The sequence below is a fragment of the Oreochromis aureus genome, linkage group 14 (assembly GCF_013358895.1).
Source record: "Oreochromis aureus strain Israel breed Guangdong linkage group 14, ZZ_aureus, whole genome shotgun sequence".
Taxonomy (NCBI): domain Eukaryota; kingdom Metazoa; phylum Chordata; class Actinopteri; order Cichliformes; family Cichlidae; genus Oreochromis; species Oreochromis aureus.
Window position 1 is genome coordinate 26,909,726 of NC_052955.1, and position 27,732 is coordinate 26,937,457.

General features: G+C 41.0%; 2 protein-coding genes across 3 annotated transcripts; one reads left to right on the forward strand and one right to left on the reverse strand.

Annotated features, from left to right (window-relative positions):
* Positions 1 to 620: 620 nt before the first annotated feature.
* serpini1 (serpin peptidase inhibitor, clade I (neuroserpin), member 1) lies at positions 621 to 19,753 on the reverse strand. 2 transcript variants are annotated; one of them, XM_031752746.2, is made up of 10 exons: positions 19,615 to 19,753; positions 18,848 to 19,041; positions 7,007 to 7,295; positions 5,735 to 5,965; positions 5,154 to 5,348; positions 2,868 to 3,072; positions 2,537 to 2,634; positions 1,808 to 1,894; positions 1,620 to 1,709; positions 621 to 1,489 (listed from the first exon to the last, which is right to left on the reverse strand). In XM_031752746.2, exons 3-10 carry the CDS (start codon positions 7,272 to 7,274, stop codon positions 1,413 to 1,415), a joined length of 1,251 nt encoding a protein of 416 aa, XP_031608606.1. In that variant the 5' UTR covers positions 7,275 to 7,295; positions 18,848 to 19,041; positions 19,615 to 19,753; the 3' UTR covers positions 621 to 1,412. The 2 variants fall into 2 exon arrangements, with proteins under 2 accessions (XP_031608606.1, XP_039454159.1); XM_039598225.1 differs by lacking the exon at positions 19,615 to 19,753 and adding an exon at positions 19,555 to 19,595.
* On the forward strand, positions 19,629 to 27,594 carry pdcd10a (programmed cell death 10a). Its single transcript, XM_031752747.2, has 8 exons — positions 19,629 to 19,995; positions 21,621 to 21,814; positions 23,849 to 23,902; positions 24,107 to 24,224; positions 24,857 to 24,983; positions 25,825 to 25,903; positions 26,011 to 26,093; positions 26,535 to 27,594. The coding sequence occupies exons 2-8, from the start codon at positions 21,725 to 21,727 to the stop codon at positions 26,680 to 26,682; spliced, it is 699 nt and encodes a 232-aa protein (XP_031608607.1). The 5' UTR covers positions 19,629 to 19,995; positions 21,621 to 21,724; the 3' UTR covers positions 26,683 to 27,594.
* The last annotated feature ends 138 nt before the right edge of the window (positions 27,595 to 27,732 follow it).

Consider the following 27,732-nt stretch of genomic DNA (forward strand, 5'->3'; position numbering starts at 1 on the left):
AATTATACTGCAAGTAAATTTAAGCACTGCATAATTTCCTGGTAATTTAGTGGAAATTAAAATACATATGTACATTGCACATTTTGGGGTGTGGGCTGTATCATGGAGTGGCTTAACCTGCTTAACTATTATTACAGGAGAGGAGACACACATTATACTCTAAGTAATTTTATTACACCGTGAGTAAAAATGGACAATTGAATAATAGAGAAATCAATTATGCACATCAATTTAATAAATATCAAATAAGAATATAAAAAAAATAACGATGTAAAAATGTAAGTTTAAGCCACTCCACACTATGGCCCATGACCAGTGTACTTACAAGATAACAAGGGGAAATTGTTTGTTTTTCCACAAAATTACCAAGAAAATAGACAGTACTTAAAATTATTGATGCAGTCCTTAAAATGACTCCTGAAATTTACTTAGAGTATTATTATTTAAACCTTTAAATAAGCATATGTTAATATATTTACATTTCATTTTAAAAATAAAATGCACTGAAATTCCATTTAATTACAAGGAAATTACACCCTTAGTTGCATGATGTATTATTAAGTGGTACCTACCTTTAAAAAAAACAACCAACAACTTCTACACACAAAGAAAGTAGTACATTTTTAATGGGAACACATTCATGTTTTTATTGAATAAAGTACTCAATACAGCTGGTGTTACTGTTTCTCCCTGTATGTACATCCAAAGCAGTGCAGCAGATCTTGTTCAGCGCACCTGCATGCTCCAGTCATTCTCTAAAGCAACCGCTTTAGCAAGCTTTAAGACGCCCAGCTGGGTCTTAATCAACCACTCTGATGTGATAAGGCATATTAGTTCATTAGCAGTGTAGCCATGTGCCTACAGTGTAAAAATGTCTCAATACTGTCTGGAACAGATATATTACTAAGATTTATCATATAAGGACAAAGTGTTTGCACATGTTTATTCTGCAATAAATATTGAGCATATATATGTATATAGAACACAATGTCAAATGTACAGGGATGTAAGTTAAAGTAAATATTTCCAAAGAGGAAGGGTTTTGTGCATATTGTGGGCATGAGTGAGAGTGAGTATTAAGCTGCGGAACTTAAAGGGGTTGTGCACGAATTACATCCCAGGTGTACTTCCAGCTCACATACATACAAACCCTACTTTACTAGAGAATATTTACAGCTTCCTCTTTCTGCACGTCTCTATCCAGGAATTTAAAGCTTCCAGTATCAAAACACAGCCACGTAACGTGTCAAATGTCATGTTTCAATATATAATATATCATATAATATTCAGCTTATAGATCTATTTTTTTTTCATAAAGAGTATAAAACACAGCTGAAGATGGTGACACGAGATAGGTAGCATTTATGACGTCAGGATCTGATTGGCTGAGACTGTGTGACCTCATGTCACAGTTACATGGAGTCAAAATCATGGTCGTTGGGATCGATGATCTCAGGAGTCATGACTCTGCCCATGAAGAGGATGGACCCTGGAGGAAGAGAAAAACAAAAACGTATCCCTTATATGTACCAGCTTATTTAAAATATGTATTCTGAAGGTGATGCATAGACACACAAACCACAGATTACTTGTATTTTCACACACAGAGATTCACGCACCTGTTCTCCTGTTTCTGATAATGAAGAAGAATGGGTGATCAGCCATGACCTGTGGGTACAGGACCAGAGTCCTGGTCAGGGCAATCATTCCTAAGAGACGGGGAAATCAAAAAAAAAAAAATCATCAACATTTATACACAACAAAATGCCATGTATTTAGTAATGTTGAATAAAACACAAAAATATACCTGACCCAACAGCTCCCTCTGCCCCCTCCTCTGTCACCTCCAGGTAGGCCTTCTGCACTGCTTTCCCAATGTACAGATCCTCAACATCTGGACAGTGTACACAGAAAAACACATATGCATACATCTTATAAAGAAAAGGGGATGCACTATCTATGCTGAGGTCTAGAATATATCCGGTTACTGACTATATCAGGATTGCAAGCCAAACAAATGGGTCACATCAAGTCACAAGCATTGGTCAGAAACTATTTTTTAGCCAATGATTACTTTTTAACACTGCCCCCGGTTATCTACCAGCCTGTCTGAACAGAGCGTGTCCTCTGAGTAGATATTTGGCTGAGGATGGGTTAGCAAGTGCAAGATGTGCCCGAGTCCAGTACTGCCTACTCTGTTTCACTATACATCACTAGATTGATAATCCTGACATTATAAAGTTGTTTCAAATGATAAGTAGTTATCATCTTAGCTGAATATTACTTATGTGTCCACATTATTTACCCTGACATATTTATGTCCCTATTTCTTTGCCTCTGTGGATCTACCTGTCTCACTCTGTGCATCTATTTTTAACAGATGACGTGACAGCTCTGACCTGCCCACTCAGTGCCAGTTACCTTGGTTACCTTCGAAAGTACCGAAGGCTATTTCACTGCTCCCGAGAAGGACAAGTATTAAATGTTACATACTGAAGCGTTTTAGGAGTTTATGTGCTTCATTTTTATGCCTCACCTGTCATGGCCGAGAGATCGGCGTTGTTGGTGAAGATGTTCTTTATTCCCAGTTCCTGCAGAGTGTCCTTCAGATCGATCTTCTGCTCCACCTTAAACCTGAACAGGTGAGGTTTGAGTTAGAGTTGAGTTTGGGATTCAAAAAGGGACCATAATGTAAATGGTCTAAAGGAGCAAAGGTGACAGATGAAGTTAGCAACACATGTGGACGGGAAAGTGTGTTGTAGTCACACTGTTTCTGTAGCTGTGTTTGTACTGTGAAGGAAGACTAGTACATACCACAACATAAGTGAGAGGTGGTGAGTGGACTTGCACATCTATAAAAGTCTCACCTCGGTAGGTAGACTTCCACCTTCTGTCGTTTGACATTGTTAGCCCACTCCTCCAGCAGCGGCGCTTTAATGATGGGCTCCAGGGAGGCTAGAGGTACTTCCTGCCGAGGAAGAACGATCATCATGGACATGTCCTCTCCCTCGTAGGGCATTTCCAACACCTGGTACACACCGCCGGCCTCCTGCGAGCCGTCACTGAACTCGCCTGATAGGGAGGAAACATACAAGTCTGTGGGTATTGATGGATATATGCGAAAGCTTGCGCGCTCATATTGTATGTGCTGGTGGCCCCCTGTAATGGGTTTGTGAAGTTCACTCAGGAGGAACATTTACAAATGGAAGCACGCTGAGGCGCATTGATTGGCTGTATTGATTACAGTGTGCGTGTGGTCATTTCCCCTGATGCTTTAATTAAAAACCACTGACGCTTAACTTCAAAGGCTTTGCTTACACTTGGTGTGAAAATGGATTACATCCATTCTATACTGTATGTAGTCACCTAATACTAACAGCACCCTGTTGAAAGCCCAAGAAAAATTCAATTAAGCGAGTGTGTTTGACTGTGTCTTTGAGTTAAATGCCCCCCTCCTCACAAATGTGATCATGACTTTCTGCAGGCGGAAATTAAACCAAGTAAGCCTGTAAAGTATCTAGCGGTAAAAAACAATAATGAAACAAAAACACCTCAGTATATATCGATAAAGATGTGTAGCTGCATAGCAGACGCCACCCTCACTAATTTCTAATGCACACCCAGTCATTTTGTTTTATAAGCCTGAAATATGACAGAAATTGGCTTCTGGGGTGATTCCTAGTAGGCTTTTAAGGGGTAAAGAGTTCAATCTGAACATGCTGCTTAGATTTTGGAGTATAAGATAAAGTCTATGAAGAATTTGATCCCATTCTTTGCACACAAGTCTTCTTTTGAAGCTGCTTTAAAGAGGAAAATTACAACAAAAAGACTCATCACCCTTCATTAAGTGAGCATTCTTGCTGTTAGGGAAGCAGCCACGCAGCAGATAATGTGGCTTCCCGAAACATTTTACTTAACCAATATGATTTCGCTTCATAATGCACAATCACACTCTGTGGATCGTGCTGCAGAAAGCAACCTTTTCCCCAAGGACCTGTCCTTGTTTTGCAGCTCTCAAATACGCCATATCCACACCCATTCACACATGCACAAATTTCCTTGATCCTGTGTATGTGAGCTTGTGTGAATGTAGGTGTGCGCGAGCATTCTCGCTGCACTCGTACACAAACGGGACCAAAATAACTGAAATGCACCGGCGTTAGTAACAGAGCCGTAAGACTGTGATGCGACTGTTTTTGGCAGTACGGCAGACTAAGAGAGATGCAGAAGAAACAGACGAGAGTCAGTCACATGTAACAGCACAGCAGACAAACTGCAGGGTTCTGTGCAGTATTGCATCTCCCAGCAAAACACAGAAATTTACCGTGTATAGTACATCTAAGCTCTGGAACTGAAAGACAGCACAGATCCAGAAAATAAACCAATGGCACCTACGTCCATTTAGTTACATAATAACTAAACCGTAACATCACAACTTGGTTACAAAAAAATAACTACTGCTTCGGTGCAATTTAGAAAACAAAATAAAACAAACAAACAAACAAACAAAAAAAAAAACGGTCGCATTGTGCAAAACAGTGTGCATGTTGCAACGTAATGAGAAAGAGTTAATAACAGAGAAGTCAAAAAGCCTCATCAGATTTCTGCAGATCATTAAATTTAAGCAAAAAAAAAAAAAGAAAAAAAAAGAAGAAGAAAAGAAAAGAAAAGTTTGGGTTGCTTTAATGTTATTAGAAGTAGACACTGATAAAACATCCTCCAGAGGCTAACAGAAAAGAAAAAAGGACATATGCTGAACAACAAAAAAAAGAAAAGAAATCAACACACTTAAAAGGAAAACAAAGCAAAAGCCTCCCTTTATTTGTACCTTCAAAACTAATATAGTAGCACACAGCTTAGCACAGACTGTGACAATTAAATGCTGATATTTTTGACACGAAAGGCTTTCAAAACCTTCCACTAAGTTGAAAAGACGTAGCGGCGGTGTCTGTGCGAGTGAACAGAATTTTAACCGAGCTGAAAACAGGAGCCTATTCAGGAAATAACACTCGACATGACATATGAATATTTTACAACAAAGACTAACATTTTAAATAACCTCAGGAAATACGAGCTGAAAATCAAGGCCTGCGGAGAAAATGGCACGAGTACAAATCTAAAACTGCAAACACACACACACTGCTCTTTCCTACCATAGTAGAAGTCTCCCTGCTGGTACATCATGAGTGTCTGGACTTCAGAGCCGTCATCTCTGCTGAAGGAAAAGGTCCTGGTGTTCTCCGGCCTGAACTGGTTTTTCCAGGAGCCTCTGAAATAAACTGCGTTCACCAGGGTCAGACGGGTCACGCTGCTGAAGTCATCGGCTGAGAGCAGAGCCCGGATTTTACCTGGAGGGAGCAATTTGTATGGTTTGTTTAAAACACCTTGGTTTCCATTAGCGCTAGGATAGCCCCCTACTGAGGTGGTTTTTAGCATGTGGATGCAATTACACAAAAACTGAGGTGTTGCAACTGCTTTGACAATGCTCCATGTCAGCAGCTCATAATTGGATTTTTGGTGTCTGAAGAAAAAGGAGCATGCATTGTGCAGACACCGTGCTCTTGGTTAGCAACTTGCATGGAGGCTACTGCCATTGTTGTATGTTTAAATCCGTTACTCCAGACTCCTAAACATCAGGCAGATTTTAACAGAGGATAGCTGTATATACATCAGTATGCATTCATTCAGTCTCTTTAACAGCATCCCCACTTTTTCCCCTCTCTCTGTAACTTACTGTCAGTGTGATTCTCCACCCATTTGTTGATCTGCTCAGCCACGGCAGACGATTCGCTGAAGTCGACCGTTTCCACGTCAGCTCGGAAGTACTTCTTCATCAGATGCAGAAACTCGGGGTTAAAGGTGACACCTTCCTGCAAAAACAGGCTGTTGGCAAATCGGATCACATAGTGGCTGTCATCATCCAACAGAGCCGCTGTCAGGTTCTGGAGCAAGGAGAACTCGACACCTGGAGAACAAAAGGATAGACACACGTTCTTACTTTAGGCATTGTTTAAAAGCTTTGAGCATCACATGTGCTGTTATACAAGATCATTTGAAACATACATATTCTCACACACAGAGGGCAGTTTTCCTCTTTGCACCAGTCCATCTTAAATACGCTTCAGCACAGAGAAAGTTGAGGCATTTTTAAAATCTTTTTACCAACAACGGTTTTCAGAGGTGTTCCCGAGACCTTCCTGTAAATTACAATACAAACCTTAGTCATTTTTAATGCGATGTCTGAAGGTCCACAGATCATAGCCTATCAATATCACTTCATCTCTTGTGTTATCTCCTCCTCTTTTAATTATATTATGTGCTATAACAAATGAAACCAAATTATTTTATCTTATTTTGACAAATTTTCTCCTTAAATTATTGATCCAATCTTTCCGGTGAACCTCTCCCCATCCCCAACCCAGGGGAGGCTATGACTCATGCGGTGGAGCAGGTCGTCTACCATTTGGAAGGTCAGTGGTTTGATCCATGCCTTCTCCAGCAATGCGACAGATTAGCGACCTGTCCAGGGTGTACCCCGCCTCTCGCCCTAAGACAGGTGGGACAGGCTCCAGCCTCCCCCGTGACCCTGAATTGGATAAGCGGAAGAAAATGGATGGATGGACGGGAAGACACTGAACCCCGAGTTGCCTCTGATCCATCCATCAGAGTGTAAATGAATGTTAGGTTCAAAGCACGCATGAATGGTTGACTGAGGTTTGTAGTAAGAGCTTTGAGTGGTAACATAGAGAAAAAACCAACCTCAGCCTATAAATAATATTCTATTCTATAATATATTATTTTTGTACCATAGCAATAGATATACAATACAATATATAACTGTTTCAATCGTTCATGTGTATAAAGGTGTATAAGAGAAGGAGAGCCCCTGAATCCTACTCAACTTGTGTAAAGAAATACATTTGCATTTGTTGTGTCAAAGACTCATCTCCACTCACTTACTCCTGACCTTGACGTTTGTGAACTGCTGCTTATAAACACGTCTCACCTGGCAGCAGATGGCTGAATCCGACAGCCTGTCGTATCTCCTCTAGTGAAGCCCCCCTGGCTCCCAGCTCCACCATGCCCAGGGCCACGGCCACGCTCAGCGGGGAGAAAATGATGTTGTCTTGACCCCCTGCTGCCTGCAGCCTTTGGTACAGTCTGACCGAGAACTCTGATGTAGTGTCCTCTGGAATGTCCGCCGCACGGCAACCGTAGCCCGGCAACAGGATGGAGAGGAGGAGGAGCGGGGACAAAACGTCCAGGATCAACATCGCAGCACAGACCACAGAGAGCTGAGTGAAAGAGGGCGGGTATGCAGTGGATTGAAAGAAAAAGAAAGATGAGAAATTTATTATGAAGATTGAGAGAACGGTGGGATAAGAGGAATGAAGAAGAAGGAAAAAGAAGAAGAGAGGAAATTAAGTTGAAAAATATGTTTGAAATAAAGATGGAGTGAGCCAAAGATATATGGAAGGATGAAAAAAAGGAGGATGCAGACATAGAGATGAGAGAAGATAATTAGGGATAAGAGATGGAATCAAAAGTAGAGTGTAGATGGGACAGAGAGGCAAAGGTAGAGACAACAACACGCAGGAGAGAGAATGAGATAAAGCAGAAAAGATTATTAAGCGGGGGAGATGAAGGACAAGAGGATTTTGGAAGAGACAGACAGAGATGAAAGACACAGTAGGGATGTAGGATGATGAATAGGACGAGAGAGAGTTAGAAAACATCTGTCAATCAACCAGTCTGCCAATTTTAACTTTACAGGGGAATAAAAAATTTTTTATACAAATACTCACTGTACCAAATTCCCTCCTCCTTAAATCACAGTAAAGTACTGTCAGCTAGACATGCACTGTAATCTACAAAAACACTTCCTTACTCTAGAAAGGTTTTATACTGTTATGTTACTGTAACATTCAGTGTAACAGTCGGAGCTGAGGTGCTACAGTAAGTTTATGCCTGCTTTTAAATTAAATGGACCAAAAGCGCTATAAGAGGCAGTAGGACTCTTGCAAAGGTAATGTATCATTATTCTAAGATGTACAGTAGCTATCATGATGTGCAGTGTTACATGGTAGCAGAAGTCATCCTAGAAATGGAAAAACAATGTTAAAATGTATGAAAAACAAAGAAAGAAAGAGGCCATGACACATACCGTACATGTGTGAAGCTGACTACAGTGAGTATTGCTATTCAGAGCACATCCGCTAAATGAACTTCTAAATATTTCATGGCCATTCTTATCATCTTAAGTAAAATCAGCTTCTTTCCTTTAAAATATGCTTTGCCCTGTGCGTTTTGAAGGTTTTTGATGTGAACGGGCGATTTTCTTTCCGTCTGTGGAGAGTAAGTGACTTGGAAAAAGGCCTTTACCTTCCCCCCATCCTCCATCCTTCCCCTTATCTTGCCATGCCAACACAGTTCTGGGCCTCTTTCTCCCTCTTGCTCTTATCCATATTTTATCCTGTCCTCACCACTCCTTTCCTCTCCCTCCTTCTCTCTTTACATCCCCAGATTGATGGGGAATATATGCGCACACACTCACACACAAATGTACCATAACTGTGGTGCTCTTGTTGCCAAGCAACATTGTTTTTTGCTGGCCAAACAGAAAAAAAAAGAGCGAGTGATCATTTCCATAAACATGAAGGAAGTTATCAAGTACAGGGCGCGTGAGATAGAGAGCATTTGTTTTGCTGTTTGTCTCTCTGCTGTGCTGTTACTATTATAGGTTGTATAAAGGGTTCAATTAGCAGCCCGGCTGGAATCTGCTGGCTAAAGCTGCACGTGTGAGATGGCAGGTGTTGGTAGTGACAATGTACCTGAGTGTCAACAGCATAAACAATGGGCAGCAGCCAGAAAATTAGTGCCCCACTCTGCTGCGTCCTGTTCTTTCCTCTGCTTTGCTCTGGCATGTGGCAAACAATCTACCTTCCTGAAATGAACCGGTCCAGCCCACAGCGAGAGACCCATTTGTTCCAAACCTGCTACACTGTTATATGCACTTTACTGTATCTGCTGCATGCTTCATGTACCCACAGTCCTCCACTGTGATCCAACAGCTACTGGATCACAGTGGAGCCACAGTGCTGCACTGGGCAACATGTTCCTGTAATACTATTTTTTTTTACTCACAATCTGAAGGTAAAAACAGCTCACAGAGGGGGAAAAAAGAAAAAAAAGTCACCTTTCTTTGGGTTAGAAAAATAAAAAGAACACAAGCGTTCTTTTAAAGGATTTAAACCATCAAAAGAAGAAAGAGGCAGAAAAGAGAGTGAGTTTCACAGAAAAGGGAAATCAGAGAGTACTGAAAGACTTAAATAATGGAAATAAATGAACAAAAATCGGTAGCCTTAATCTTCAAGTAACACCCCAGATTAAACCAATACAGTTGACCGCGCCTGCTTATATTTTACACCGTACTGTTGCTCTCATTCCCGTTGCAAACTGCACACCACCACATGTCACTTCCTCCTCAGGTGACACTTCTCAGGTGACAGTCGAGAACGTGTCTTGTACTCTGGCATTGCAGTGACCATGCAGCCTGGTGGATTTGCATCCATCAGTCTGAGCAAATGGAAATTTATTTGACTTTCCAATTTTCCTTCACACGCAGTCGCCACCAGAATCCCTTGTCACTTACACTTTGCTCTCCATGTAACCAAGTAATACGCTCAGGGGAGACTTTATTGGGTACACCTGTTCAGTCAATCAGCCAATCACATGGCAGCAACTCAATGCAATTAGGCATGCAGACACAATATTAAGCATTGGTTAGGTGATGGTAAGGTATTAGCAAGTGCTTAATTCATCATTTATATAGCAGTATTCATCCTTAGTATGTCATTCATAAATACAGATATGATTATCCATCTGTTACACCATGTACAGCTAATAATATGTCTGAATTTATAAATGGCATACTAAGGAGGAACAATGTTAGATAAATGTAAACTTAAGCACTTACTAACAATTAATAGTGTGACATTATTATGAATTGCTACTGGAATACGTTGATTAGCTATACCTAATAAAGTGTCTGTTGAGTGTATATCCATTATGTTGATGTTTGCAGGTTAAGCATATAATCCGATTGCCTTGATCATATTTAAAAGCTACAGTTGCCAGCTGAGAGTCAATGAATTAACCATCAGCTGACCCTAAAAAGACACTGTTGATTGCCTGTGTAACCGAAGCCTAATACAGCTCATTATAGTGTCCCAGCGCTCCCAAACCTATTAAAAACCCATCAACGAGCCACACAATCATACCCAGTAACATGCTGCTTCACTAAAGTCAACATGGACACTGTTGTTTACTTATTTTGTCTCAATACCACACGCACTGTCACCCTACTGTGAATACACCCAAGAGCAAGAAACACATATTAGTCCACAGTTGAAAATAGTCCCCAGCCGATTTACAATTTACTCCTATTTAAGCAACCTTTGCCCAGCGGGTTTGAAAAATGTGACTTTTTGCTTTTTGTTTTTACGTTTTCAGTTAAAACGAATGCGCTCCAGGCCGAAATGCACACTGACAGGCTGTTGGTTTGTGTGCTTTCATTGGATTTGGTGACAGTGACTCTACCATTATCCTTTAATGTTTTCATTTATTATGTTCAACAAGTGTAGCGTGAACAAACTGAAATGTGAAAAGAAATAAATGCATTAAGCTAGCTGTATATAAACTGTGGGTACGGCCTTGAATATCAACTTCAAATAGACTTAGAAAAAAAAGATTAAATGACTCCTTGAAGGCTCGACGCTGATGTATTTTGTTAATTACACCGTTCGTCACATGCACACCTGTTCTCACATGTCATGCTGTAAGTCTGACACTACAGAGAGGAGAGAAGTCCAGAGAAAGTATGAGAGGCCGCGGGAAAGGAGGGGGCGGCTGGCACAGATGTAAATGGAGATAATGTTCCTGACCTTCTGAGCTGTGGGAGCTGAACTTTCCTGAGACAGTCAGCCTTGTTTTCTGTAAGGAAAGATCCAGCCATGCAGTAAAGTCGGGGAAAGCGGTGTGGAGTGCAATTGTGCGCGCACCTCATTGTGTGTGTCTGCATACAAGTGTGCATGTGTGAGTGGATAATAACACCATGGGTGGCTGGCTTTTTACTTGTAACATCGACACCATTCTGACCTTTTTCGGCTGACGATCCCACACTCTTCCATTTTAACCACTGACAACTATGAGACCAACTTTGGCGCTGATCTTCTCAAGTGGGTCTCCCAGCATGCCACCCAGGTAATCCAGGAAAGACAACACCCAGCTACACATAATGTCCTCTCGTGACTGAAAGAACCTAATATGTCAGAAAATCCTTTATGGTTTAAGTTGCAAGACTTTAATCCTGATAACTGAATGAATTCTCTGCAATTAAACTCGGTGGCCTTTAAAAGCAGCCTTTAATCTCTCAGTGTAATCCTAATTCTCAGACAAAACAGATCGGCAGTTGACATTTCCACAATTAAAGCATGACGTCACCCAAAATCACAGCACGTAGGTTAATCCTTACTGCCATTTAAACCCAACACCTTGAGGCGGCATGCTTCAGAGCCCGGAGGACTTTATTAAACGTGAACATCCTCATTCACCGTTCAAATCCACACACACACACACACACACACACACACACACACACACACACACACACACACACACACACACACACACACACACACACACACACACACACACACACACACACACACGTTTCCACATGCAATTCCAAGACAAGGTTTCTACGGCAACTACAAGTGATGGACATTTTTCATTTTGCCAGGAGACAAGTCCTAAGATTTTTTTCCTCTACCCTCTCTTTCTCCTTCTGTTTAGGCAGATAAACATTTTATGAATCTGTTCAGCAATTTGGGTCTTCACTAACCTCGTCTCTTTGCAAGAACTCTGCGCACCAGTTACAGTTCTGTCACGTAAAACTGTTTGGTACAAACACACACACACGCGCACACACACACACTGACTGCAGCTGGTTATTTTGCAAAAACAAGGAAAACTTCTGCTGTTTTTTTCCACTTTTCCCTGGAAACAAGGAGCTGCACCAAAGTCCTCCAACTGTGCCTCCTGCTTAGGCACGCTTCAAATCTCAGCACTCTACTTCACTTTGGCTCCAAGTACACTTCCAAGCTGCTGAAGCTTTGACAAGTTCTGTGAAAATGCTAACAGCCCGTTTCATCAAGGCCTATTCCTCTGGGGAAAAAAAACTGCAGAGAATGATGTCTATGATTATCTGCGGGCCAGAAAAACCTTGAATTTCTGCAACGGATGATCTGTTTAAACTGGCAAGGGCGATCTGGCATGATTTCACCATGAATATGTTTAACTTATAAAGGCCTTTGCAGTACGGAGATAATGGCGTCTGATTATCATTCATGAATTTAAACTTTTCCCTAGAGGTGCCATAGAAGCTGCAGTTTACATGGATTTGAATTAAGCCAGATGCAAAAAGAAGCATGCATGCCCGCACTAAAAACGATTACACTTACATAAAACGGGCATCATCAATCTTAAATCGCTCATGTCTTCGTGAGCGTCTCTTTTGCCAGCTTAATGAGTACCTGTCTTTCACCTATTGCTCAACCACTCATGCGAAGAATCCCAAGGACAAGGAAATATTTACATAGGGAGGGTTGCAATAAAGCCCACTGCTGGTGGAGCCCATTGCAGTCAAAGAGCACTAAACTCCTGTGGTGAGGGAAGAGACTTCCATTACAGCGCACAATAAATTTCATCCAATTCATCAATCAAACTGTCTGGTCTGCTCACGCCCCCTGCTTCCATCTAACCAAGCAGCTAACTGCAGCTAAATGGCTAAAGATGTTATCTGAAGAAGCCCTTTCAGGAGCCCAACCTTTCAAACCACAATCATCTTCCTCGCAAAAGTACATGCTCACTTCGATTTACTTAAAATGTCTGCAGCAGAAAATGTTAAAGCACTCACAAAAGAATGATGCGCAATGGATGAAACAAAACAGCAAAAATTTATATGATGGTAGTTATTTAATATTCAAGGGAATGAGAACACAAAAAAAGCTGTTACAATTTAATATGACTCAGACTTCTTTTATCAGCATACGAGTTGAGTTGTCGAGCTGATTAAATAGTTGAGTTGACGGCATTTCAAAATTAGGGGTTTTTTTTTATCATGTATGTCATCATTTTGACATAAGTTTAACATCTTCAAAAGCTTTTTGCCAGTTTGCTCCCTCAAAGTAAAAAAAATCTATTCATGCAGATATCTGTATTATAAATCAAAGCCACGCCAGCTGATGTTAGTAGACTGACCCATCTCAAATATATCTATATTGGCACATTCCTCGTCAGATATGCAACAATATTTATTTGGGGTAATTTGGACTTTGGCAATGACTTGATCACATGTACGCTACATGGGCAAAAGTAAGTAGCCACCTACACGCTGCGCCTACAGGAGCTGCTTGGTCATGGAAAGCTGCGTCAGGAAGCTCCTGGAGAACAGGTTTTTTGCAGATGTTAATGCTAGAGGAGTTTTGGAGCGCTGCAGTTTGGCAACTGCACTCTGTAACTATCTGCAACTTCGTGGCTGTGGTTCCTAAACGCTTCCACTTTGCATTAATACCACTTAACACCTGACTGTGGAATATCTAGGTGGGAAAAAAATGCCACAAACTGACTTGTTGCAACAGCGGAGTCCTGTTACAGTACCACCCTCAAATTTGGTGAGCTCTTTAGAGCTGTTTGTAAAAGTGGACTGCATGGCTAGGTGGTTGATTTTATACATTAGTGGCAACATGATGCAAAAATGGGGTAAAGAAAAAGACAGTGATACGAACCAAATCACAAAATTCACAGCTAACGTGCACAATATTTTAAATTAGTTAGGATTTAGCTCAAATTAACAGGAACACTAAAATCCAAATAGCAGCTCGGTTCTATTCTGTGCAATTCTTTCATTTAGCTTTTGAAAGGAAGTAAAAAAAAAAATTAAAATCATTAACTCGTTTATAGCTTTTAATTTGGAAAGGGGCCATTTTAATGAATTAAGTTTTCTCAATCACATGAAATTGTAATCGAGTGTGAAATGTGTTACAGATTGTTATTCTTTCTGTAACTAAGAAGTGAACAGAAGATTTGTGCTGTATTACACAGGGATACAGAGGAGAGGGAAACCCTGTTTCCACAGGCTCAGGACTGATTACCTAAATCTGTCTGCTGCTTTTATAGCATTATTATTAGTGAAGGATGGGTTATGTATGATTGAGAGTGCAAGCCACAATGATGACACGGCAGTCGGTGCTGTAGCAACACCTTATTAGTCACTGTTATTTAGTAACTGTTAAACAAAGCTGATTGCACCTACTTATGTCTAAGTTTGGTTAAGCACCACTCTAATTCTGGCCCTGCAGTTCACAACCATTCCCATGGTACTTTTGTTTGCCATGTGATTGAATGTAGCCTGTGCGTGGCTAATGTCAGAACATTAGCTTATCCAGTGCCTTGTTAGTAATGACACACTGTGCTATTGAAGCTGCCTGGAGTCCCAAGATGCTCACTGCATACTCCACAGAGGGCAAAGAGAGGTTAACAACTCTTTATTAATCCCTGCTAACAGAGACACCCAGAGGGAGAGGCACATACACAGACACACACTCACAGAAGGGTACAAGGACAGTTTTTTGGTAGAAAATTAGCAAAAGAGGAGAAGACACAAATAAAGACAGACAAATATGTTTGTGGCAGGAGGTGTACTGAGGAGCTGCATGGAGGTAGCTTAGCAGCATTGACTCTGAGCCAGTCATATCTCACGGCCCCCTGCACAGCATGGCAAGATGGTTGACTGCTCCGCACACTCTGCCCTGGCACACCAAACAGTGTCTCTTTTTCTTCGTCCATATCAGGAAACACACACACACACACACACACACGCACACGCACGCACACGCGCACACACACACACACACACACACACACACACACACACCACTCTGGTGCTGTGGGAGCACATTTAGAAGGTTTGAGTCGTAATTGGATCGGCCTTTATTTGGGGTCAGCGGTAAAAGTGAAAAGACTGGAGGCTTTTTCAAATGGTCTAGAGCATAGGAAAGGTCACTATCAACTAGTCCTGTGGGGGAAGCGTACACATACAGTCACGTTCGTAAGTGTTTGGACAACGACACGATTTTTGTGCAGCTTTGGGACTGAGCATCGCTGCAGTGTATTTTAAATAAAACGTTCAGGATAGTGAAGGTCAGACTTTGAGCTTTAAGTCAAGAGGTTCAACAAAAATACTGTATTAGCCGTTTATGGATTACAGCCATTTTTATCCACAGTCGCCGGTTTTCATGGAGTCCAAAGTAAATTGGACAATTTCCTGACAAGCAGTTTCATGGTTAGGTGCTCCCTCATTATTTTATTACAAATTAAGAAAATGAGAAATCTAAAGTTGATTCGGTAGCATTTGGTAGCTTTTCAGTGGAATGTTAAATATTATAAACAATGAATGCACTGAGCAACTCAGCAGCATGAAAAGGCCTGAAAGAAGTCTACAATTAAGAGACTCCTTCTTGAATGTAAATACAGAGTTTACAACAACCTGCAATCCTCTGGTTACACTGAAGAACAAGAGGGCCAGACTGGACTTTACCAGAAAATATCTGAAAGAGCCCGCACAGCTCTGGAGATTATTCTTTGGATAGATGAAACCAAGATGAACTTGTACCAGAATGATGAGAAAAGTATGGAGAAGAAAAGAAATGCATATTATCTGTTAAACAACGCGATGTTATGGCATGGGTCTATATGGCTTCCAGTGGAGCTGGGCGACTATTGTTTATTGATGAGGTGACGCTATACTCTCTGCTCAGATTCAGCCAAATGCTGCAAACCTGATTGGACAGCGATTCACAATATAAATTGATAATGATCCAAAGCAAAAGGAACCCAAGAGTTTTTTTTAAGGCAGTGAAACTGGATATTCTTCAATGGTCAGGTCAGGCACAACAGTGCATAGCTTTTAGTTACTGAAGGCGGTACAGGCCTGGCATCTCAAGGGAAACTGAAGCATTTGATGATTGCAAAGGATTTTTACATTATTAAAGAAACCTTATATTTAAAATTATGTTAGTTTGTCTTATTATCATCTTGTAATCTCTGAAAAAAAACACATTTAATGCAACTTAAAAAAAAAAACTGCTTTGAAAGCCTGCACTTTAATCACATATTGATTGCTTGATTTACAAAACAAGAAAGTGTCATTGTCCAAATACTTACGGACCTAGCAGTGCCCGTATATCTGGGGGGGGGTAAAAGAGATAAGAAAAAAAGACAAGGCAGGTGATCCTCAATAAAAAGCTGTGACGAGGCTGCGGTGCAGAGAGGCAGAGTGATAATGAAGGTTTCGAAACTGTTAGCTTGCAGGTGTAAACATTTAGGGAATAAATTAAACTGATTTTGAGTTAAAGTCTTCTGACTACAGATGTACAAAAAAAAAAAAAATCTTGTTGTTTTTTTTCAGAGGAGACACATCATAACAGGAAATGCACAGGTGCATTCATGATGGCTGCATTCAACCCAGGTGAGGTCATGCATCCTGTGTTTACACTTAGTACCTGCTGAACAGCTAGTGGTGCAAAAGCAGCAGTCGACTTTGTGAGTAGTATGTGTGTTTTGCATATAGATTGGGTTATCAAATGACTGTCACCATTTTATTTTCCTCCTCAGATAGATCTTCTACTCGCACTCATCCTCTCTCCTCTACACTCGGCATCAAAAATCAATCAACAGATCAGTTCCAGGGTACAAGTGTATACACACAGGTACGTATTACACTTGTTAAATGAAACAAAATAAAATAATTAAAAAAAAACCCTTTAATTGTATGCAATGCTCACACTTGCAGATAAACACAATTTTTAAATCGTTTTCAAATGTTTAAAAGCATACCTCAGTATTTTAGGTAACTTTGGGTGTTAATATCCTCTATGTTTTCAATGCTTTCCAACATGGATGCATTTCATTTGGGATGCCAGCTATTGGCAGCTTTGCTACCTAAATCTAAGATGAGCCATTTCCATTGTTTTGACATCTTCCCCTCACCTGACCTCTTTCTCTTGGAATATTTCTGCTCCCTCATTCTCAGATCTGTCCAAATATAAGCTAAATATCCCGTGTATTTGCTGCCACTGAACACACTCGGGACAAACCTGCGGCTTGAAAGCGTAAATGCAGGTAGTGTGCTTCGGTGTGTGAGTTTATTTAACGCAGAACAAAAAAGGCAGCAGAAAGGCCGCACAGTGCACTGCATGCACAGTATGCTCAGTAACTGTGGGGCGAAGACATGTACTGCAGAACACAGATGTTAAACTTCTTCTTAGGGTTCACACGGCAGCACATAGCAAGCTTGGTCCCAGCTTGAGGAAACAGAGTATCCTCCTTACTGCTCCTTATTCTCGCAGCCAAACATGTAGCTGACAGATACACGCCAGCAGTCCTGCACACATATAGATTTGTAAGGTTCTTGTTAGCATTCGCACACACAAGCAATCACAGCCCGGCGTGCTGTGCTGTTCAAACCCAGGCACTTACTTTTCCCTCCTCTCTCATTTTGTTTCGCTAGGACGATTTGAAAGACATTTAATTATTGAAATGCAATTAATGCAGTGCTCTGTGGGAAAAGAGAGAACACACACGCACACACACATGTATGCGAACGCTGAAACCGTAGGCGGGCACAGGGGGGCAAACAGCAGGCTATCAGCAGGGATTAACCGGTGATTCAAATCCATATGGGATTAATACATTGAGATTATGACCTAAAAGGATACTCTGTTTTCCTGTTTCCCTAAATGAGGATTTAGAAAAGTCACTGTTTTAGTGGCAGAGATAAGCAGATGTGAGAGGTGCATTGAGAGAATGAGACATGAGAGAGAGGAACGCTGAAATATTTATTGCGGACATTTGCTTTGCTAGACTTACATAAATGCCACATAGAATAGGTGATATCATAAGAAAAATAACAAAGGAAAAATCATAAATGTTTTAGTGCAATCTAATCATACTGCAATAATTCCATATTTTGCTGCAATGTTTGACCAGATTTTTCTGTCTTTCTTTTGTCCACTCTTATTTAACATATAAATAAAACAGACAGTAGGTATAAATTTGACTTATCGATGGCCATCAAAGCCATCATGTACACACATATACATATACAGAGATCTGCATTAAAGGAATAACAAGTGGTGTGTATGTGTGTTACTGTGGGGTGGGGATAAGGCAGGACCAAGCTACTACAATCTGCCTCGTTATTTCACACACATTCACTCAATGCGCCTTTGCCTATATTTCAAGGACAAGAACCCCAACACATCGACTGAAGCTGATTTCAGTTCAAAACAAAAAAAAAAACAAACAAAAACAAACAACATGCAAGAACTACAACAATTTAACCATGTACCACCGATGAAAATTAAATAGCCCTGGGTAGTGGACACACGGGTAACGGCTTTAATCAGTGTGGGCTTGGGGAAAAAATACGTTTGGCTCCAATCTCCACCCGCCCCCCCTATTAAAAGCCCACACATGTTGATTACAGCAATCATAATCCTTTTACACTAGTCCATAATATGCCCCATTACACCTACTCATTCCTGACAGCTTAATAAACAGTAATTCCAGTGGAAACACTCAGAAATATCACATTCTTCTGTTATCGTGCAAAAGCTGAGCACTTACGGTTTTCTTATCTCAATATGGTTCACATAAATCAGCACAGGCGTTGTGACTGAACCATAGATATGTATATATATTTATTATCGCATGAAACGGTTCTTACCGATAAAGGGCGTACAGTTGGTTGGGATGGAAGGATGAATAAGTGCGGTCTCTCTCTGCTGCTCTCCTCCGCAGCTCACGGCTTCTTCGTTTGCCGCAGACCCCGCCCACTCCACGCCGATTGGTCCAATGAGCATTGGCCAAAGAGTTTAGGCGTGAGGTGAAATAGTCACTGTCTCCAGCTTCCTTGTATGTCTGTGAATCCGTAAAACGTCAAGTTACTCTCATTCCAAACATATTTTTTGACCATTCTCACGACAGCCTCTTGCTTATTTTATGAAATAGCAAAGATGTATCACATCTCTCTCGCTCTGTGTTTTGTTTCTTTGTTTGTAAAAGCTACCCTCCAGCTTAATAATGGTCCTGGACTTCCAGGACCATTATTAAGCTGGAGGTTAGCGGTTAGCACAGTTTCCCTAGCAAACAACGTTCTACAGTAATGCAGAATGCTAATAATTGTTAACAGCCGCATTCTGTCCGTATTAACGTGCCTTTATTTAAGCCTGCTATTTCTGCGCAACTGACGATATTTTAGCTTTTGGAAGCGAACTATCTTGACCATCGTGAAAACCGTTAATTTCGTTCTTCTGATAGCTAGCTACCTTATCGTTCGTATCATGTTAACTGTAGAGGCATATACACATACATATCAAGGTATTTTCTTCTTATGTGCTCTCTTAAACAGGGTTAAAATGTGTGCGCTCATACCGCAGATAACATTCGTCTCATACTCGACGTAAGGGTTAAAAATCCATTACCTGTACCTACCTGGGAATTGAAGTCCATTTCGGTGTCCCCGGCAATAACGAAACATTGAGGACGTCCATAGAAAGAACTACAAACAGCCTGGAGCGATGCCAACGGGCAGCTCCCAACACCGCCCAACCTGGCTCTCGTCTGCACTTTTATTAGACAATAAAACTTCCTGAATGAGACACAACCCAAAACAAGACTGGAAGATAACCGAACAACACGTCCCCGTCTTCATTCAGCTTTATTTAGTCGCACTGGAGTGCTAACAGAATAGATTGAATCACCTGGTCTCGAAGCTGCTGTTCTAACGTTACTTCGTTACCTATAGAGGTGATTTGCTGTTTTCCGGTCAACGGTCCGCCGCTTCTCTCATCACTGGCAACCATCTTTTATCAGGTAAGGCTGGTACCGAAACTTTGAGCCCTTTGGATTTGTTTTTAATGTAGTTTGGCGTGCCTGCTAACCACCACATAAACGGGTAAAAGATCTGTGATGGAGCTGAGAAGCAGGGCAACCTCAAATATAGTGACTACTACAGCGAGGTCGGTACCCTTTCAGAAAAGGGCAAAATAAGGGAGGTCAAAACAAACAAAAAAATAAAAAAAATTATAATACTTTGACTTATAAATGTCAGTAGTGAGTTATGACCGTAACCTTTTCAGAGCAATACGCCTCTCTTTGATCCAAGGGTCATTTCACAGAAAACTCAAAAAACAAAACAAGACAAAAAACACCCCGGTGGCTTTAAACTGCCCCAGATATTCATGCTGCTCTGAACACTTTTTTTTGTTATTCTCCCCCCTTTTTTATTTCCAGGAAGAGCTGCATTAGTCCACGCAAATGACCTTTTGTCCTGGAAGACACTGATTGATTGATCTGCATTCCATATATCTGTGCCAAATCCTACCATTACCTCTCTGTCTTGGCCTGCACTAAGATTCGCCACACCTTAGTCATTTATGGTTCAGGGGAAATAACAGAGTCTGCAGTGTTACCTTTTTTGGCACATGTAATTGTATATGACGTTCATATTCATATCCCTTATAACTAGAAACCAGTGGAATACTTCCTGAAACCATGGCTGTTGTAAACACTGATTAAACCTCCTTTTAAAATCCTTATCAGATATAATAATGTCACACTAAACCTGTTTACAGTTTTACTCTCTATGCAAGAGCGAGTGCCAAAGGGCAGAACCAAGCATCTGATAAACCTAAGAGCACTCACAGTTGTGGCAGAAAGTCAAAGGGTGACGACTTGTCTCGCTCTTGTGTCATTCACCCGCGTGAATACTGAGCTGGTATGAAAACGAGTGACCCTGCCCTTTTTTAATCAGGGATTTGTTGTATGAATGAAGAATGCCACACAGAGCCATGGAAGCTGTTACGTACTTAAAAATGTAGGTGAGCAAAAACTGGTCCTGGATGTGCCAGGTGTGTGTTCCTCTGTACATGACAGCAAAAGAGACAGAATACAGGCCTGCAAAAGAGGATGTGCTGGATCTTCTTCTCGTTTTTATTTATGACTAACCTGGTGTGGGGGGGAAAAACAAGCTAAAAACCAATACCAAGGTCGTATATTTATCATACCGCCTTGCTTTATTGCAGCAGTAATTTTCAGAAGAGCGTGTTTTTCTGGTACAGGTGTGACTCGTGCCTGTTTTGTCGGCATTGCACCCAGTGGAGCAGTAAAGCACAGCAATTTAAGCGGTGTGGCTGTTATGGAATGATCATATCTGTGACTGAAAGACTTTCTTGGAAGAAGTAAACATGGGGTTTGATCCTGTTTAACTGCACAAAAATTAATAGAATTAGAGTGTTCCAGTTGAAATTTTGTGGGACCAGTTCTCTACCTCTTCTCTACAATAGAAACACGTTTAAACAGGATAAATTTAGCCTGGTTGTAAACATGCATAATTTTATTTATTTATCTAGTTTTTTTTATCCCTTACACAATTGTTTTTGTCAACTACCATCCATCTTTCCCTGCTTGTCCTCCCATCGTGCTCTTTTCTTCTTTAGATCCTTGTCTGCTCCCATTCTGTCAGTCTCCATGACTGATTGAATGCAGTGAAACCGGCATCAGTGGACGAGTGCACGCACAGGGGTCCATCGATTGGTCAAGGATGACCATGGGAGACATGAAGAATGATGCAGCTGCTGCCTCGCTGGCTCCGATGGCTCTCTACACCGTGATGTTTCCTGTCTTTAAGGAGGTAAAGAATTTTTTTTTTTTAAAAGAGAGTTTGTGACACTAGAAGAAAATTTGAATGAGACTTTAGAATAGTCAGTTCAAGCAGGGGTTGTATTTAACTGTGAAGGGCTTTTGTGTAAAGTTGCAGAGTTGATGGTGTAGCCGAATAGAAATACGGAAACGGTAGTGTTAACACAAACAAGTGGTGGGGAACGAGCGGTAATGAGAAGTGAGCAGACTGCTACTATTCATGTTGTTCAGCTGATGGTAAATCTGAGTGACTGTCAGTATCTCTGAAGGTTTTTTTTTTTTTTTATCCATGTGAAGCATCTCTGTGTATCACATCTGCGCGATTGCAGGTTACACTTTTCCATAGTCTTTTTTTTCTTTTGTTGTCATTAAAGGACCAGAAAAGGAGTTGAAAACAGTTTTTAAAATGGGGAATTTATCCATTTCCCAACAGCCATTTTGTCATGACATTCACTCACCAGATACACTTTGACACAAAGAATTAAGGCAGTTCTGAAGCCATAGATTCAACAAGATCATGGAAACATCCATAAGGGGAATCTCCCATTCCAGCACCTCCCGAAGGTGCTCTATCTAATGTTGACCAGTTTTGTGTGAACTGGAGCCTCAGTTTCCTGTTCTTAGCTGACAGGAGTAGTACCCAGTGTGGTCTTCTGCTGTGTAGCACATCTGCTTCAAGGTTTGTTGTTCTGCTCTTCTGCATACCTTTTAATAAGTGGTTATGAGTTATTGTTGAGTTCCCTTCAGCTCAAAGCAATCTGGTCACTTGGCTCTGACATAAACGAGGCAGTTTATGCCCCTAAACTACCCTCACCGATACAGGGACAATTCTCTGTAAACCCTAGAGATGGTTGTGTGGGAAAATGTCAGTAGATCAGCAGTTTCTGAAATACTCAGACCGGCTTGTCTGGGAACAACTATCATGCTACATTTAAAATCTCCTAAATCATCTTTCTTTCCTCATTCTGATGCTCAGTTTAAACTTCAGCAGGTCATCTTGGCCAAGTCTGCATGTCTCAATGCAATGAGTTGCTGTTATGTGATTGCCTGATTAGATTTCAACAAGAGTATCTAATAAAGTGGCTGGTAAGCGTTTAAGGTAGTTTAGTGAAGGTTCTGTTTTGTTTAAGGCAAGAGCCTTAACTAATGAGATCAGTAGCACCTGTATTTACCTGCACATTTAAGCCCAAAACGGCTGTTTTTGTTTGCATCTAAAAAATAATCAAACATATTAAAAAAATCTTTCAGCTCTTCATATTATTTTTCAGTCGTTGAACTGCAAAAAAAGCAGTCAGCAGCCCCAATACCAGCTAATAGCCATGTTTCACTGATATATTGGTGCGCTGCTGTTTTTTATTTGCCCATTATCATATCTTTCATTAATGTTTTTTGTTATTTAGTATTTGCTTGTGGGTTTCTGAGTATTAAGGGGGAAAATTTGTGGTAAATAAAGAGGAATTTAAAAAATGTACATGTAAACATAACAAAAATTTAAAACCCATTTTGTTTTTTTGTTTTCTTTTAGCAAATTAATGGGTAACATAAACATACTCGGCAGTTATCCCCTGGGTTAAATTGGTTTCTGCAATTGGCTAATTTCAGCTTTTGTCACTCCTCATTGCTCTCATTGTTTTTCTGCTGTGCTTTCAAGGTGTTATTGTTTACAGTATGAAATTATCTTATTGAAAAACTATCGATTTCACGGTGGGCAAACCAACAAGCAGCGATCTGGAGCTGAAGAAGCAAAGACCTGCCTAATGCCAAAATATTAGCTCAGAGGAACTGAATGCACTTCGATTCTTTCGAGGTTAACAATAGAATCCAATTCAGTCCACACGGATTTTCACATCTCAGCACCACGGTGTCCTCTCTTAACATGGTGGGATCCTTAGCTTTCATGTACTTTTTACAGAATTACATTTCAGCACAGACGAGAGGCCATGATAAGAGCTAAGCTGTGTGTGTGTGAGTGTTACAGTTTGTACTGCTGGCTTATTCTTGTGTGTTTGTGTATTACAACTTGCAGTTGGAGAAGATCAATTTATCAGCAGCGCAGACCTTGAGAACCGCTTTTATAAAGGTAAAGTTTTCTCTTAAAGTTTGTTTGCTTGCATTTCACGGACCAAACTGTGATCCTTCTTGTATCAACTCTGCCTGTACCCTTCACTTTGTAAATCCTCTTTACAGCAGCTTAGTGATTTATAACTTTGATTATAGTTTTATTTTCACAAAACGCCAAGGGTGACTGTGAGTCCTCAGCAGCTGCATGTTTGTGTGTCTCAAGGCAGAGAAGGAGACCCCGGGCCTTACCCAGGACGTTGTTGTCAAAATGTTGGAAAAGAAGAAGTTAAAAATTAACTATAACGAGGCTCTGCTTCGCATGGCTGGAGATGATATGCAGGGTAGGTTTGGTTTCTTTTATTTGTTATTTTATGCTCTGCTGTAGACCAGAATGTGCACTTAAAGATGAAAGCTGTGGGAATACCAACTTGGTTTTTCTTTGGTTTCTGTGACGGCCCAGTCCTGTGCTACTGTAGCACAGATATCCACTGGGGGGAGCTGTTTCCACACAAATCAACCCCTCTGTCTGCTTTCAGTTGTTCCCTTGTTTCTGTCTGTAATTGAATTCCTTGTGCCGAGTGTACAGTGATTGATGGTAGTAATGAATTCACACACTCTCACACACACACACACACACACACACACAGTGGATGAATTTTAAATGTACCTCCTGCATGGCACATCCCAAGTTCTACCTTAATCCGGCTTTTCACTTAGCAAACTCAACACGTTACTGTCCCTAACGTGTGTGTGTTTGTGTGTGTTTGTGTGTGTGTGTGTGTGTGTGTGTGTGTGCACACGCATGTACACATACTCCTGATGCTGTGTTCATTTTTCACACTTGCACTGTAGACAGGTTTTTAACACATGTCACCAATATTAATTTCGTGAGTTCTGCCCGCGTGCTGACGTGCCCATCACTGCGAGGAGTTTGAGCTCTGTCTTTTGTTCTCTTCCTCTCTGTGTTTTTCAGAGTTGATGATTGACAGGAAAGAGCCAGAGTTCCAGGAGCTGAACGAGAGGGCCCGAGCTCTGAAACACATCCTAAGCACCCTGCCTGATGAGATCAATGACCGAATGGGCTTGCTACGTACCATCAAGTAAGACAGCTGTGTGTATGAATGTGCACGTGTGTTGCAGTGTGATGTAAATCAGGTTCACTACTACGTGCGAAATTTCGATCAGATTAAGTGATTAAAGTAGCAGAAAGGAAGCCCTTTTGACTTACAAGCATCTAGATGGTTGATTAAAAGTGAAAGAGTCGGCTTTTAATAACTGTTCTCCAATTAATATTTCATTATATGCACTAAGATGCTGCCTGGCATTAGATAGCTCTCATTTCTTTTATTCCAACTGGCCAGCCGGCGCATGTCTTTGTTTCTAAGCTTTCATCACAAGACCTACGTTCAGAATGTAAATAATTCATCGACTTACTAGTGATGGTGACGCTGGAATTTTATCCCCGCCGTAAGATTCCTTTCAAAGGTTGAGCAGCGTGCGCAGCAGTGAAGGCGAAACTATTAACGTCCCTGTCCGCTGCGCTGCACGCACACTATAGAGAGAAAGTGAGAGATGTTTCATCTTCTTGGCCCACTTTGCCATTATTTTGATGGAATTCAATACTCTTAGTGAGTCAGTGCTTAAGTTACTTACCCAGCGGAGGGCTTAGAAATAAAATCAATTCAAAGGGAATGCTAAGAAATTAAAGTTATGAAACGGCAGATTTCAAGTGCATGCGAGGGGAGAGACAGAGAGACAGAAAGAGAGTTGAAGGTGAGCGCGTGTTTGTGAGAACAGGGGGAAGAAAGGGGAGACAACGAGCTGGATCAAAGGACTGTAGTTTCAGGGTATCAGCGCCTGATAAAAACAGACAGATTTGAAGATTTCTATATTTTTTCTTTTTCTTTCTAACATGCACTCACTTGTGCGTGTCATCCGCAGAGATGTTGCCAGTGCCATCAAGGAGCTGCTAAACACAGTTAATACTGTCTTAAGGAAATACCAACATCAGAACAGACGGGTAAGTGGATACATTAGTAAGTTCAAGAAAAAAAAAGTGCCTGTGCGCACAAACACAGTTGCTGTGAAATAAGTGGAGCTGAAAGGCTGTCTGTATTTATTGGTTAGGTAGTGGAACAGCAGAAGAAAGAGTTTGTGAAATACTCCAAGAGCTTCAGTGACACTCTCAAAACCTACTTCAAAGATGGAAAGTAAGACACTGTTTCTAGTGTATTTTTTACCCCTTTTCTTTTTTCTCCTTTACATCTTCAACCTTTTCTCATTCATGTCCGCACACATAGCCACCAACGCATTCACTAGTCGTACACACCCACGCCTGCCTGCCTTGCCTGTTTGCATAGACGCTCACGCGCACACCCACTGTCACCCATGTAAATGGTGGTTGTTTGATCACAGGCCCGCTACCATCAAATCCACCAATGCTGAATAATTCCCTTGACCCACTTCCTGTGGATCCATCCTGGCTTGTGTTCTCTGAAGCCTGACATTCTCCATTCCAGCCAGATCAAAGTGTTCCCCGGATCAATCCTAATATTGTTGCCACGCTTTTTTTTTTTTTTTTTTTTGCTTTTTTTTTTCTCCCCGTGTGAGTGACACGTGTGTCCTTGTCTTTCTGTTCCGGTTGTTTCCAGAGCGGTAAATGTGTTTGTCAGCGCCAACCAGCTCACCCACCAAACCAACATGATAATGCGGGCCTTCAAGACTGGCAGCCCAGCGGCGGCGGCCCGAGAAGACGCGAAGAACAGACGCGCACAGACGCAGGAGAAGCGTTTTCATTAGAAGACAGGCGAAACGAGGCTTTTTAATTTGTAAAGGTGTTTTATTATATTTTGGGGGGCTGTATAATTTATAATTCTGTGGCTCTGAGGGGAGATCAGGTAGTTTCGAGTTTCAAAGCAAGTCAGGCTGACAGTAATTGCTGGGGATTTTTTTTACTCTCTTTAATGTTGTTCTTTTATCAGATCCTTAAGTCAATATTTTCTACGCTCCCCTCTGCATTTTCCACTCTGTTCAGATCATGTTGGTGTTTCCCTTGTCCTTAAAAGTTTGGCAATTGCATACAAGTCCTTAAAAGTTATCATTTTGGCAATTACTAATATTCAGCCAATATGGTTTGCAGTCATTTGTAATTTGATTGATTTGCCAAATGTTTTTAAAGACCAAGATGCCATCCTTAAATGTTTTGTTTTTGTTTTTTTTTTGTTATTTTGGTCTGACTAAAAGCCCACTGATTTACTGGAGATGTAAAAATATATATGTATATATGAATATATCTCAGTAGTTTCTAACCCTTTTTCTTTAGCTCCCCATAGGTATTATCTATATGTGCCATATGTGTATACACATGTATACTTAACTGGACTTCTCTCACTGTCTCGTAGTTTAATGTTTTCAGCTACAGCGTTACTACTCCAAAGCTGCAGATTTCAATTCATTTCAAATGAGTGACGACTTAACCTTCACCCTGTTTACGCAGATGTCTCTGATTATGAACATATTGTCTCTTTGTCACCTTCTGTTCAACTCCTACTCTGTAGTTTCCATGACGTTTTCAAGGCCAGTGAAAATAAAATGAAGGGACCTGAACTTCCTTGAGAACTCTTAAAGAAGTCATGACGAGTCAAACCACTTTTCTTCTTCTTCCTCTTGCAAATTAAAGAGTTCTGACGTGTGAGAAAGATTTTTCCAAAAGTGGGTCTCTCTTCAGATTTGTATTGTTGTATGAGAGTGCTTCATTTTCGCTCAGTTGCCCTTGCGTTCTCTTTTCTTCGACTGCGCCTCTTTCCTCCCAGAACTAAGAGCCGTACCAATTTTTTTTTCTTTCTCCTT

Bases quoted from the DNA above. Each gene is read 5' to 3' on its own strand.
- serpini1 (XM_031752746.2), bottom strand. From the start codon at position 7,274: ATGTTGATCCTGGACGTTTTGTCCCCGCTCCTCCTCCTCTCCATCCTG. The intron at 3,073-5,153 runs GTAGGAAAGAGC...CCTCCCTATCAG, and splicing joins GCAGGGAGACTTCTACTATG to GCGAGTTCAGTGACGGCTCG. The intron at 1,710-1,807 runs GTATATTTTTGT...CCCGTCTCTTAG, and splicing joins AGAGGGAGCTGTTGGGTCAG to GAATGATTGCCCTGACCAGG.
- pdcd10a (XM_031752747.2), top strand. From the start codon at position 21,725: ATGACCATGGGAGACATGAAGAATGATGCAGCTGCTGCCTCGCTGGCT. The intron at 23,903-24,106 runs GTAAAGTTTTCT...GTGTGTCTCAAG, and splicing joins TGAGAACCGCTTTTATAAAG to GCAGAGAAGGAGACCCCGGG. The intron at 24,984-25,824 runs GTAAGACAGCTG...TGTCATCCGCAG, and splicing joins GGCTTGCTACGTACCATCAA to AGATGTTGCCAGTGCCATCA.